At 38.1% G+C, this 14801-nt stretch overlaps 1 protein-coding gene across 1 annotated transcript in view; it reads right to left on the reverse strand.

The window, feature by feature from the left end:
* Positions 1–299: 299 nt before the first annotated feature.
* The window catches only part of LOC138400685 (putative ankyrin repeat domain-containing protein 19), a 44308-nt gene continuing 29806 nt past the window's right edge, over positions 300–14801 (reverse strand). Inside the window, exon 8 of the mRNA XM_069495740.1 lies at positions 300–373. Coding sequence (XP_069351841.1) covers positions 300–373 — 74 coding nt within the window. The remainder of the gene's footprint in view (positions 374–14801) is intronic.

Consider the following 14801-nt stretch of genomic DNA (forward strand, 5'->3'; position numbering starts at 1 on the left):
CTTTGGGAGGCTGAGGTGGGAGGATCGCTTGAGCCCAGGAGATGGAGGTTACAGTGAGCTGTGATCCTGTCACTGTTCGCCATCCAGCCTGCGTGACAGAGCAAGATCCTATCTCTAAAAGAAAAGAAAAACACGGCCCTCAGCAGCCCCTTTGTGAAAAGCTCCTTGTCCTGCTGGTTCTAGACAGCAAATCAGCACCTGGGAGCTGGTAAGCCCATCAGGGACTGAGCGGCCACTTCAGGGATATATGAGTCTCAGAGCAGGGACAAGAGCAGCAGGGCTGGAGCCCAGGTGCTCGGTTACAGCGGCCCCTGGTGAAGGGGTCCGTGGAGCAGGGTGCCCAGGCTGCTGGCCCTGTTCCTGCGGTGCTCCCCTAAAGGACGTCAGACGGGGAGGAGGCCCTCAGCGGAGCTGGCCAGGCAGTAGATCCCAGCCATGTCTGCAGAGTTGGTCAGACCCCAGGGACTGACTTTCTCCCATCACATTCCCTAGAGACTAATAAACAGTGATTGATGTCCACTTTTTTGCCCAGAAGAATTTAGGTCCCTACATGAAAAGAAAGACTAAAAGGATCTGTGTGTATGTGAAACTGGTTGTGGGAAACAGCACCCAGAATCACAGACGGGAAACATCCTAGAGTGAAGGCAGTGCCTGCTCTGGTCCAACCCGGGAGTCGTGCCCTGCACTGGGACGTCATGCCTTCCACGGGAGGTCACGCCCTACACTGGGACGTCATGCCTTCCACGGGGTGGTCATGCCGTACACTGGAAGGTCATGCCTTCCACGGGGAGGTCACGCCCTACACTGGGACCTCATGCCTTCCACGGGGTGGTCATGCCGTACACTGGAAGGTCATGCCTTACATGGGGAGGTCATGCCCTATACTGGGACCTCATGCCTTACACGGGGAGGTCATGCCGTGCACTGGGAGGTCGTGCCCTAAGCTAGAAGGTTGTGCCCTACACTGGGGGGTTGTGCCCTAAGCTGGGAGGTTTTACAGTTACACCCACCAGCCCTTTCTCTGGACTTGGATTTAAAGCCAGTCCTTACATCAAGCTCCATGTTAGGGATGGAGAAGTTAATACACAAATGGGACTGACGTGCTGTAGGTTCTTTTTCCAAGAAGTACATTTTGGTTCACAAAGACCACCACCTAGGAGTCAGCATAATTCCCTGGAACAGTGGCTGTTTCCCAGCCCTGAACAGGAGGTGACAGTCCTACGATGCACACAGGGCTCACCCCACAGTGTCCATCCATTGGCTGTTTCAGGGCAGAGGGGTGCAGCCCTCAGGGCTGGTCCCCCTGGGGCAGGTTCGCAAATACCTTGCATGCCCACAGCTGCAGGGACCAAGGTCTCTTGCGGCCACTGCTGTGAACACTGAAGTTGAAATGAGAAAGGGGAGTCCAGCAAACAGCCCCCAGCCTGGCCCCTCACGTGCTGCACCAGCAAAGCCAGCGCTGGGAAGGTCGGGCAGGAAGACGGGGGAACATGCGCTTCCCTCCACGTCCACCTTGCAGGCAAAGCCTCTCAGCCCTGCCTTTATTAACAAAAGTCTTTGGGGGGAGGGAAGAGAAGCACCGCCCAGAGGCCTGGACACGGGAGGTCTGAGTCTGGGCGTGACCCTGGGCGGGTGTCGGGGTGGACGGGGCCTCATGGACTTAGTGATCCAGGCTGCTGTGGGGATGAGGGGCCCCAGGCAGAGCAGCAGGTGCTCAGAAGCCCAGGGGAGGGGGTCAGGGGTGAAGGCCTCCCTGCAGGGAGCTGCCCAAGCTTTGCCTCAGTTTGACCCAGGCAACTACCGCACAGACACAGTGATTTCCTCTAAACCTGGCACTTTTCTGATACAATTCTCCCTTCCTTGGGGAAGCGGGGGCTGTGCTCATGGCTCCCCCCACCTTCTCCCTGACTGTCTGCTCCCCAGGTGGGTAACAGGGGGAAGAGGCTGAGGGTGAGCAGGTTCAAGTCCGGGACTAAGCCAAGGGCACTGACTGTGTCCTGAAGCTATGGGGTCTGTCGCGTCATGTAAAAGAGGATCCTGAGCAGGTCAAGTTTGGGAAATATTATACCCCTTTAAGAGTTCCTTTAGCAAAAATAATGCCACAAGTCAGTGGCAAAAGATTGAACCTGCAGAGGTTAGAAACCCCCTCACTTCAACACAGACGAATCACTGGCAGAGGAGGGATGAGGCCATGGGAGGACTGAGAAGTCAGCCAGTGTGGTCTTTCCAGGGCGGGTGACACTCACACAATGACCCAAGGGGGACCCAGGTGCTGTGGGGCCTGAGGCTTATATGATTTAGCGGACTCTCTGGATGAAAACTAGCAAGTACTACCAACACAAAACTAGGCACATAAGTTAATGTTTATTTAGGAAGAGAAAATAAATCACAGCCCATTACACATTTTAAAATGCTGATAAATACTACAAGCATCACAAAATCCAGAAAAATAACATTTATTCCAGCACAATCAGGCTACCTCAACTAAATCTGTTGTCAACAGACTCTGGTTCACCGGCTTGTTGCAGTAAGGGAATACTCACACCATGGGACCGGGAGCAACTCACAGAGGGAAAGAGGGTCATCATAGGACTGGGGAAGAGACTCTGAAGCAGTATTTTGCTGGACTCAGAGCACCCCAGGGCTGTGTGTAAACGAGCCAGTGTTGGGTCTGGACACACAATTGTGCTTAGTTTTGTTTTGGTAATACTGTGTCAGTTTTCATCCACAGTTGAGGTAGCCTGGTTGTGCTGGAACAAATGTTATTTTTCTGCACCTAACAGATGAACTTTAAAATGCATGAGGTAAAAGATGATCAATGCATTCATAGTTATAAGAGACTTAAATACTCCTCATTTAATACATGACAGAGCAAGTGCGCAGAAGATCAGTAAAGAAAGTTTATTTGAATAACAAGATCAAAATTTTTGACCTAATTAACATGTCTAGTACACTCTACACAACAAGCAGAACACATTATTGTCAAGTTAACATACAGTAATTATCATTAAGGTAGATGGTATTTTGAGGCGTGAAACAAATAGTAACTAATTTAAAGGAATAAAAGCCAATGCAAAGTGCATTCATGGAGCCTGGTGGAATTAAACTATTGATCATAACCAATATATCTGGAAAATTCTCAAATTGTGGAAAGGCACTGACACACCTGTAAATAACCAATGGGTCAGAGAGAAAGTCTCAAGTTAAATTAATAATTATTTTAAACATAATGAATGTTAAAATGATACATATCAAAATTTGTGGGACGCACCAAAAAATTTGCCTAGAGGGAAATTCATAGCATTGCATGTAGATATTAGAAAAGAATAATGATCTCACAGCAGTGGCCTCAAATATTTCCTACAGAATCTGGAGGGAGAAGAACAATTTGAATCCAAAGGAAACTGATGAAAAGAGCTAAAAACAATTAGGGCAGAAAGTAGCAAAATTAAAAATGAGAGAAAGAGAGAAAATCAATGAAATCAAAAACCTGTTTTATGAAAAGATCAGATGAGAATGAATAAGAACAAAGAAAGAGGGTATAGATTACCAATAGCAGAAGTAAAAAAGAAGTTATTCATACACGCTCTACTATTATCACAAGGATAATAATTTAATACTACAAACAATTCTACACACACAAAATTGATAGCGGAGATAAAAAAAAAAAATTCCTTCAGAGACTCAAGACATACTACCAAACCTCACTGAAGAAGAAACAGATAACTTGAATAGATCTATATCAATTAAGAAATTGAATTTGCAAATAAAATCTTCCAAAAAAAATCTAGTCAGCAAAAGTTTTGCTGACTTCTACAGTATTTGAAGACAAGATAATTCCAGTTGTACACAATATTTTTTAGAAAAATAAAAGGAAACACTTCCCAACTCATTTTATGAGGCCAGAATTATACTAATACGAAAACTAAAAAATGGTATTATAAGAAAACTATGGATTAATATCAGTTATGAACAAAGATGAGAAAACATTTTTAAAAATTACCACATGGAATTGAGCTATCTGTACATCTCTCTATCTGGGATGACACATTATGAACAAGAAAAACAAGGCTCGTTCACTACTCAAAATTCAAAGTAGTCTACTCTATTTCACAAATCTCAATAGATGCGGAAAAAGAATTCAATAAAATGCAACATCCAGTTCTGGTAAAATCTGTCAGCAAATTAGGAATAAAAGAGAATTTTCTTAACCCAATAAAGGACATTTTACAATCTACATACTTAATAGCAAGGATTGAGTATTTTTTTCCTAAGACTAGAATCAAGCCACTCCTATTCAGTATTGTATTAGAAGACGTGCACAGTGCAATAAGACAGGAATAAGAAATAAAAGGCATACATATTAGAAAGGAAGAAATGCAACTGACTCTATTTGTGATTAGCATAAAGGTTTTATCAAAAACCTGCCATATTTACAAAAAGCCTCTATAACTAATGATTAAAATTAACAATGTTTTAGTATCAAAGGTCAATATACAATTACAACATATACAATATGCAATTATACAATAATGTATCATAAATGAACAGTTAAAAATGTTTAATTTACTATTTGAAATTAAATAAAAAAATGAAGTACTTAGGAATAACTCAAACAAAAGAAGTGCAGGATCTGTATGCTATAAACTGCAAAATGTGGAGGAAAGAATTAAGAGAAGAGTTAAGTAAAAAGAGGGGCATAAAGTACCCATGGATTCAGAGTCTCAAAATTGCTAGGAAGCCAGCACTCCCATTTGTATTTGCAGATTCACTGCACCACATATGAAAATCCTAAAAGATTTCTATCATCAAGCTAATTCTAAAATATATAAAGGCAAAAGAACTACAAAAGCCAAAACACTTCTGAAACAGAACAAAGTTAGAAGACACAAACTACCCGATTACAAGGCTTGCTATTAAGCTACAGTATTCAACATAGTGTGGTTTTGGGAAAAGTCTAGACACATAGACCAACGGAATTAATAGAGATTCCCTAAACAAACTCAAAGAAATACATTCAACTGACTTTGATAAAGGTGAAAAGACAATTCAAGGAGAAAGAACAACAAACTCTTCAATAAGTGGCACTACATTAATCTGATCTCCCTATACAGGAAAGTGAACCTTGATACATATTTCACACCTTTTACAAAAATGGACTCAAAATAGACCACAGAACTAAGTGTGCAATATAAAAATATAAAATAACGTAATATATTATAGGAGAAAATAGACATGACTTTAGGCTTGTTGGTGAGTTTTTTAGCTAAAACACCAAAAGCATCAAAAATACACTGAAAAAGCAGATGTTATCAAATTTTAAAATGTTCACACTATGATAGATACTGTTAAGAAAACAAAAAGCTAAGACAAACTGGGAAAATATGAGAAAGTCACATGTGTTATAAAAGTTTTTGTCCAAAATATATTTTTAAAAGTCCTTAAAACTCAACAATATTTAACAAGCAATCCACCTTAAAATCAGCAAATTTGAGAGCATATATACCTCAAAATAAAATAGATAAATGGGAAAAAACACATGAAAACACTTTCAGTATTATTTATTAATAAGGAAATGCAAATTATAGCCACAATGGGATACGATTATACCCCATTACAGTAAAAACCCTGTAAATACTGAATGCTTGGAGGATGTAGAGCAACAAAGATTCTCATTCATTGCTGGTGGGAATGCAAAATGATATGGCCACTTACAAGGCAATTTGGCAGCATTTTACAAAGTAAAACATATTTCTATCTTAAGGTTCAACCATTACACTCCTACGTATTTACCAAAACATAAAGAAAAAAGTTCACATAAAATGCCATAGGCAACCATTTCAGCAGATTTATCCATAATTACTAATACCTGAAATCAACCAATAAAGATTTCATTCAACAGGGGGATGGATAAACAAACAGTTGTATCAATAACATGGAATACTACTCAGCAATAAAAAGGAACAAACAGTATGTTAATATTAGATCAAGTAGACTTCAGAGCAAAACACAAACACTAGAGATAAACAGGGACATTACATAAAAATGAAAAGGACCACAAATAAGGAAAACATAACATTATATTTTTAAATGGATACACCAAACATGGACTTTAAATACAAGAAGCAGAAACTGATAGAACTGAAAAGAGAAATAGATAAAAACACAATTTTAGCTGAGGACTTCACCACCCCACTCTAGTAATCTCCTAGACAGCAGATCAACACAGGAGTAGAAGTGAATAATGCAATCAACCCACATTACTTGATAGTTATAGAACAGTCCGCTCAATACCAGCAGAATAAACTTTTTTTCAATAATTGATGATGAATTTACCAAAATAGACCATAGTTTAGGTCATAAAATAAACACTAATATATTTAAAATAATGGAAAGCATACAAGTATAGTCACTGAAAATAATGGAATGCACACAGCAATTAATGAGAAAGACAAGAGGAACTCTCTGAGCACTTGAGAATTAAGCAATCCTCATCCAAGCCAGCCATGGGCTGAAGAAGAAGGCTCAAAGGGAAACAGAATACGTGAAACTCAATGAAAATGAAAATATAACATATGAAATTATGTGAATGCCACTTAACTAGTGCCCAGTAGGATATTTGTAGCACTAAGTACTTTACATTATAAAAAAAGGAAAAGCTCAAATCAGTAGTCTTAGCTCTTGTCTTCAGAAACGTAAAAAAGAAGAGCAACATAAACTGAAAATGAGAATGAGGATGAAACAGTAAATGTAAGAATAGTTACCAATGACATGAAAAAACAGGAAAGGAATAAGGAAAATCAATAAAACTGGAAGTTAGTTCTTCAAAAATTATAAACAAATCAAATCAACAAACTTCTAGCAAGAATGAGAAAGATTAAAAGAGAGAAGAAAGGGATCACTAATATCAGAGATAAACACTAAATATCACAGCAGACCCCTTTAATAATTTGTGAATACTACCAAAAAATGTGATGCTCATCAACTCAACTAGGTATAAGAAATGGAACAATTTCTGAAGAACCACAAATTACCCAAACTGAGCCAATATGAAATAGAGAGCCTCAGTAGCTCTGTAACTATAAAAGAAATAAATAGAATTTGTAATGAAACACCTCCCTCTCCCCCAAAATCTCTAGGCCTAGACGGTTTCACTGGAAATTTTTACCAAACATTCAAGGAATTAACATCAACATTACACAGACTCTTCTAGAAAATAGAAGAATAAGGTCACTTCCCAAATAGTTTTATGAAGCCAGTATCATTCTGACATCAAAACCAGATAAAGATAGTAAAAGAAAAAAAGAAAAAGAAATCAATAGACCAATATCGCTCATGGACTTAGAAATAAAATCTGCACCCCCAAATGTCAGCAAATTGAATCCATCAAGTATATAAAAAGAATTACACACAAGACCAAGTGAGATTTATTTAAGATATCATGCTTGGCTGGTTCAGCAATTCAAAACTCAAAACCAGCCACTGTTAGTGATCAATGCTAACATCACCAGTAACAGGACAAATTAGATTGTACGTCATATGCTAGGATACAAAGAGAAGACCACAGGATCACTTCTGTGACACTCTCTTAAAAAAACACACGATCTAAATCTAACTGATAATGAAACATCACAAAAACCCAACGTAGGGACATTCTGCACTACTGGACTTTACTTTCAAAGGATTCAAAGTCATGAAGGTCAAGGAAAGACTGAGGAACTGTTCCGGACTGAAAGAGTTTTCAGAGACAGTACAACTAAATGCATCCATGCATCCAAATGGGATCTGTTTGCTATAAAGGACATTGCAGACAAGTAATAAAACTGGAAAAGAATCTGAGGATTACATGATAGAATGTATTCGTGTTAACTTTCTGATCATGAAGGTTGTATTGCAGTTATGTAGAATGTCTTGACTTGTAAGAATACTCACTAAGATTATCAGGGTGATGGCATAACATCAGCAATTTACTCTCCAATGATGCAGGAGAAAATGTTCTTTGTACTAAAACTTGCACTTTTCTCTAATTTTAGGAGTCTTTCAAAAAGTTAATTAAAAATATACAAATGAATGGACGAATGAACAGAAAAAGTGAAAAGACTTATTAGGTAAACTTTATTTCTCCAGGAAAAAATAGCCATATAAATCAGTGCTTAAAATTAAAATTATGTAAGTTTAATGGCACTATAACAATTGTAATACCTCCAAACATTGACAATGACCACACTACTAGCATACAAAATGATATCTGTCTAAAGCTAAATTTTTTTTTTTTTTTTTTTTTTGAGACAGTCTCGCTCTGCTGCCCAGGCTAGAGTGCTATGGTGTCAGCCTAGCTCACAGCGACCTCAAACTCCTGAGCTCAAGTGATCCTCCTGCCTCAGTCTCCCAAGTAGCTGGGACTACAGGCATGTGCCACCACACCAGTCTGAGTTTTTCTATTTTTCGTAGAGATGGGGTCTCTCACTCAGGCTGGCCTTCAACTCCTGAGCTTAAGCAATTCTATCACCTTGGCCTCCCAGAGTGCTAGGATTATAGGCGTGGGCCACCATGCCTGGCCTTAAAGCTAAATCTATCAATCACTAGCTTTAGACAGGTACCATTATATCTGTCTAGTATAGTGAAATATCTGTCTGTATAGTGACAAAAATTGTAAAATAAAAATCGGCCATCACCTTTATCAAAAAATCCCAAAGCAACAAGTGCTGGCCAGGATGTGGAGAGATAGGAACACTCATACAACACTGCTGGTGGGACTGCAAATTAGTGCAACCTCTGTGGAAAAGAATTTGGAGATACCTCAAAGAGCTAAAAATAGAAATACCCTTTGCTCCAGCAATAGCACTATTAGGCATCTACCCAAAAGAACAAAAGACATTCTATAATAAAGACATCTGCACTCGAATGTTTATGGCAGCTCAATTCACTATTGGAAGGATGTGGAAACAACCCAAGTGCCCGTCAATTCATGAGTGGATTATTAAAATTTGGTATATGTATACAATGGAATATTACTCGATTATAAGAAACGACGGTGATCTAGCACCTCTTTTATTTTCCTGGATACAATTTGAGCCCATCCTCCGAAGTGAGGCATCAGAAGAATGGACAAATAGGCACCACGTGTACTCACTATCAAATTGGCACTGAGTGATCAACACTATGGTGCTCACATGGTAGTAATATTCTTCAGGGATTGGGAGCTTGGGGGTGGGTAAACTCACAACTAATGGACATGGTGACCATTGTACGGGGGAAAAGGCATGCCTCAAATTATGGTTTGGGTGTGGCCAAGTCATAACATGTAATCAAAATGTTTGTACCCCCATAATATCCTGAATTAAATTAAAAAAAATCAGCCATCAATTTACTCCAACCAAGTATTGCTGAAAATTTGGTTGTTTGGCTGCTTAAACACCTGACAGGCCAGGCATGGTGGCTCACGCCTGTAACCCTAGCACTCTGGGAGGCCGAGGCAGAAGAATTGCTTGAGCTCAGGAGTTTGAGACCAGCCTGAGCAAGAGTGAGACCCCATTCTCGCCCTGGACATAGATGATGAAGCCAATCAGAGACCACAAGGCAGAATAAATCTTTAACCACGGCATTAATGACTGACAATATAAAACTGAAAATTTTGAGCCACTGGCAATGGTTACTCCTTTGACATGAATCCAACTCATTGGCCATCACTGTTAAATTGCTCGTAATTTCTACTGCTTATAATTCAATATTTGATGTCACCCTCTTTATCATGTAAAGTTATAAAAATGGAAGAGCAAACAAAATTCTCAAATACATTTGTCTCAATTCCAAGGTAAATATTAGCTATAAGTTACTAGAGATTCTAAGAATATTTTAAGTTTTATAACTACTTTAAATGGTTTAAAATTATAAAATAGTAAATTATGAATTATTTATTCTAAAAGCTTAGTCCAGTTACATTATTAAAAAAAGAAAATGATGTTAAATCAGAAATTTAGATTTCAATCTTTACATACCTGTGACTGGTTATTTTCACTTTCTTCATGCCTTTCTTGCCCATCCTCCAATGTCACTTCTAGGTCTTCCTCTGCTAACAAATCCACACATTGAGTTAAAATGGACTACTTAGAAGAGTGAGGTAGAGCAGCAATAATCTAAGCTTCTGTTTGAGTGTGAACATACTGAAGTCATCTGAAATCCTCCCAAGTTTCCTCATCAACTCCAAAATCACCTTCCTAACTTCTTTCTTTCCTCCCTCCTTGCCCCCTCACAATCCTTCTTCCTTCACAACAGTCATCTCGAGATCTGTGGTCCTTATTCTACCCCTTCTACATTTTTTGATGTATTATTCCCACCGCATCTTTCCTCTTTATTTAGCAGTAGTATCTAAATTCTCTAATTTCTCCTTCCTCATCACTTGCCTCATTCCCCTCTGGCTACAAACAGGCTCAGACATAAAAAATAAATAAAGAATGCTTTCCCCTGATCCTGTAATGTCTTAAACTGTTATCCAATGGCTCCTCTTCCAGATTTCTCTAAAAGGAAGTCTATACCCAAGGACCACCGGCAGGAGCATCAACTCAAAACTTATTAGAAATGCAGAATCTGACTCAGAGTGTGCATTTTTAACAAGGTCCCCAGCTGACTGATGAAAGTTTGAGACGCTCTGGTCTACACTGAGTTTGCTTCCACATTCCTCTGCCTGAACTGACCCTTTTGGAATCTAGCCTCAAGTTCCTCCCTATCATGTGTCCCAAACTGAAACTGCATTACAAGTCATAATGTTTCTAATGTGCTGCTATCAGCCTCTGTCCTCCCTGATCTCTCCACAACTGACCCTACTCTCTTCTTCTTTCCAATGCTTTTATTTTGAGCTGTATAATTTTATCCTATGAAGTAACACCATTTCATACCACACTGAATTACACACATGCATGACTGACCAGATATGCTTCTATTCCTCTGTAGGAGAGAAAATGTAGTTCTGCAGGTTCAGGTGCCTCAATCCTTCATGCCTTCCCAACAGTGAGGGAGATGAGAAGAGTGAGCAATGTTTGCTATATTTCTCTGACACACTCTGGTATTGGAAGCTCACTTTCTATTCATCCCACCTTTCTAACACTTTGCTCTTCCTTTTTCTGAAGAATTATTTTAGTTGACCACCCTCCATTACATATGCCTGCTTCTTGATGCTGGATGGTATTTTTTGGATTTTAGAATATATCAGTGCACATGTTTTTATTTTTCTTTTTTTTTTTCTTTTTTTTTTTTTTTTTTTTTTTTTTTGAGACAGAGTCTCACTCTGTTGCCCAGGCTAGAGTGAGTGCCGTGGCGTCAGCCTAGCTCACAGCAACCTCAAACTCCTGAACTCAAGCGATCCTCCTGTCTCAGCCTCCCGAGTAGCTGGGACTACAGGCATGCACCACCATGCCCGGCTAATTTTTTCTATATATATGTTTTTTTAGCTGTCCATATAATTTCTTTCTATTTTTAGTAGAGATGGGGTCTCGCTCTTGCTCAGGCTGGTCTCGAACTCCTGAGCTCAAACAATCCGCCCACCTCGGCCTCCCAGAGTGCTAGGATTACAGGCGTGAGCCACCGCGCCCGGCCTAAATGACTTTCTTTTAATAAAATATGGTTCTTACCTTCTACTTGTCCATTGGCTGTATTTTCTTGTTTGTTAACTTCAAACCCACATAAATCACTACCATAATTCTGTGGAGGATTCGTGGAGATACTCTCTTAAAAGTAATATCAATAATGAGTTTTAATTAAAAAAATAACAATGAATTCCATCAAGATTTCCTAATCACATTCTTAAAAATATCTGAATTTCCTATTTTAAAATCAATTAGATTTAAAAATAAGAGAAGCATGTATTGAAAATCAAAACATTTCAATAGGGAACCTCACATATGTTATCTAGATCAAGCTTACCTTTTATCTATTTATGGCTATTGACTCTGGAAACCAAGAATGGATGAGAAAGGGAGTATATTCACAGACAAAATATTAATGGGTATGCACATTTCAACAAGGAAGTAACTTCAAAATACCTAACTGTGCTTTGCAATCCCCACCAAAAATAACAGAGTATTTAAAAAATATATTTAATATACTTACTGTAATAATTAGGTAATTAAATATTTAACATAATTTTAACTATAGAAATTTTTAGTGTTAAAATAAGATACTTAGCATGATAAGAAATATTAGAGTATGTCGAGTTCAGGATGAACAGCTCATTTAACAAGCTGTGCCATTTTGGAAACAAGGGCTTGCAAATATCTAAATATTTTTTAATAAAATTTTTACTAATAGTATGAATGGTTGAATAAACTGAAGTAGTAAGAAAAACATTTCTTTATGTCATATTTCAATAAAACCAAGCAAATGTTAGAGATGTATAAAGTAAAGCAAGCAAACATTAGAGATACGCAGAGTAAATCTTTCTCAATGAAAAAAAACTTCAAAAAAGAATAGCAAGCCTTAATAAATAGGGAAGAATAAGAATATTTATTCATGAGGCATCTGAAATGTGCTGGACACTTATTTGCACATTTTTTCCTATACTTAATAACAAAAATGAGTAGGATGGTAGTTATCCCACTTCCTGGTCATTCCAGGATGTTAAGGGTAAAATGAAGAGATGTGATCCACTGATCTCTCCGTCCAGAATGTCCTCCTAGACTTTTGCATGGCTGTCTCCTTCTCTAGTCATGTGAAAGTGGGCAGCTAAAATGTTACCACCCTCAGAAAGATCTTCTCTGACTACAGAATTCTACTCCCACTTCCATCCCCATCCTAACTACAAATTACCTCAATATTTTCTAAACAAACCGTTTCTGTTTTATTTATATGCAGAACTTATAGTGACCTATATGTCTTTGTTGTTTACTTGTTTTTCTGTTCCTACCCCTATAGCATATTCCCTCATATTGTATTTTCAATGTCTTCCTGCCCAGTATGTAGTTGGTACTCAATAACAGACTTTAATCAATGGCGAACCATTTAAAATCCCATCAGGAAGGTCTCAAGCATCAAATCACTATATTCCTATAGGACATCTTGAGTAATAGTCTGCCCAAACTTAACATAACCCAAATTAGGAATCCATATGCCTGTTATAACTTCCATTCTTTTCTTAGCACTACTGCCTTCTGTTTTGCAAAAAGTACTTTCAAGGTTTATTAAGTCAGTGAATATCAGTGTAAACATTTGGTCCTCCATTGGTATAAACACTCTCCAGTTTACAAAATGTTTTCACATTTCTTACCACATTTGTTCATTACACATTCTTAAGGAATAGATGTCAGTACCATGTTTCTGAAGAAGGTCCCTGATATCTGAATAGAATAAATCACTACTTTCAAGATTCCATGGCTAGTAAGTGACAGTACCAGGACACTAACATGTCTCCCACTCAGTGCTGGTGCCGCTGTGCAGCAGCTCTTCTCTTTCCACAGTTGTCACCTTAATGTACAGTGTCATTATTTTATACTTACACTAGTACAAACATGGGTGCCACAAAAATATCCAATGTGTTCTATTTTTTAAAATGAATTCTACTTACTAAAACAGCACTAAACCAAACTGTTACTATAGTCCTATATATTTACTGTTCCCATACCTTTCCTTCTCCTGAAATGTTGCTTGCAGATCTATACCTGACAACCCAATTACACTAACACCTTCAAGTTATGGATATTATCTTTTTATGTTCCAAGTTGGAAAACGCAATAGTCCAGATGGTTTCTCTCTGAATATCATTAGGACTTTTACACATCCAATGATTCATTTGACCACAGGTTGACCTCGAATAATTCTTTAGATTATAGATAAACATAACATCGGAACCCAAACTGATTCCTGTTCTAAGCCTTATTTTTTTGCACTATACTATAGTAGCTTCTTAAATGAATCCCACAAATGAGCAGAGTTGTACTATGTAATAATAATCACCTTTTTAATTATGAGCTGAAAATATAAGAAAATAATTTCTTATGGGCATATGCAGAGGTAAGAATGTAAAGTCAAGACATCTCCTTTTAGGTTTTAATATCATTTGATACTTATATTTTAAAATAACAACAACAATAGGCAGTACCTCCAAATCCTGAGGTGATTCTGCGTCTTCATTTTGTCCAGGTCCCAATGCAGACATCTTGCCTGTAACATGTTATTCACAGATACATTCATGGGAACATTTTTAATGTAAATTTTAAATTCTTATACAAGTCTATCACCATTCATTTTTCTTTCAATAAAATAAAATTAATAGCAAAAATAATTTCAAGGTTGAACTAGTTTTAGGAAGAAAAATTAGATGGTATAAAGAAAGACAGCAAAAGAAAAATATTTAAAAGAAATGGATAATATATTTGGGTCTACATACTTTCAATGTTTTTTTCATGATGGCATTTAAGGATCAAACACTGTCAGAGGTATTCACTAACTTACCACTTCTGTTATTTGTGTGCACACATATGAAATTTACATTATTTTTTTTGCTCTCTTGGAGCATTTTCAATAAAATAATACCAATACCATTTTCCTTTTGTCCGGATGCTGGCTTTGTTGCTTCATCCTTTTTTTTTTTTTTTTTTTTTTTTTTGAGACAGAGTGTTGCTTTGTTGCCCTGGCTAGAGTGAGTGCCGTGGCGTCAGCCTAGCTCACAGCAACCTCAAACTCCTGGGCTTAAGCAATCCTACTGCCTCAGCCTCCCGAGTAGCTGGGACTACAGGCATGCGCCACCATGCCCGGCTAATTTTTTGTATATATATATATTTTAGTTGTCCATATAATTTCTTTCTATTTTT

The sequence above is a fragment of the Eulemur rufifrons genome, chromosome 20 (assembly GCF_041146395.1).
Source record: "Eulemur rufifrons isolate Redbay chromosome 20, OSU_ERuf_1, whole genome shotgun sequence".
Classification (NCBI taxonomy): domain Eukaryota; kingdom Metazoa; phylum Chordata; class Mammalia; order Primates; family Lemuridae; genus Eulemur; species Eulemur rufifrons.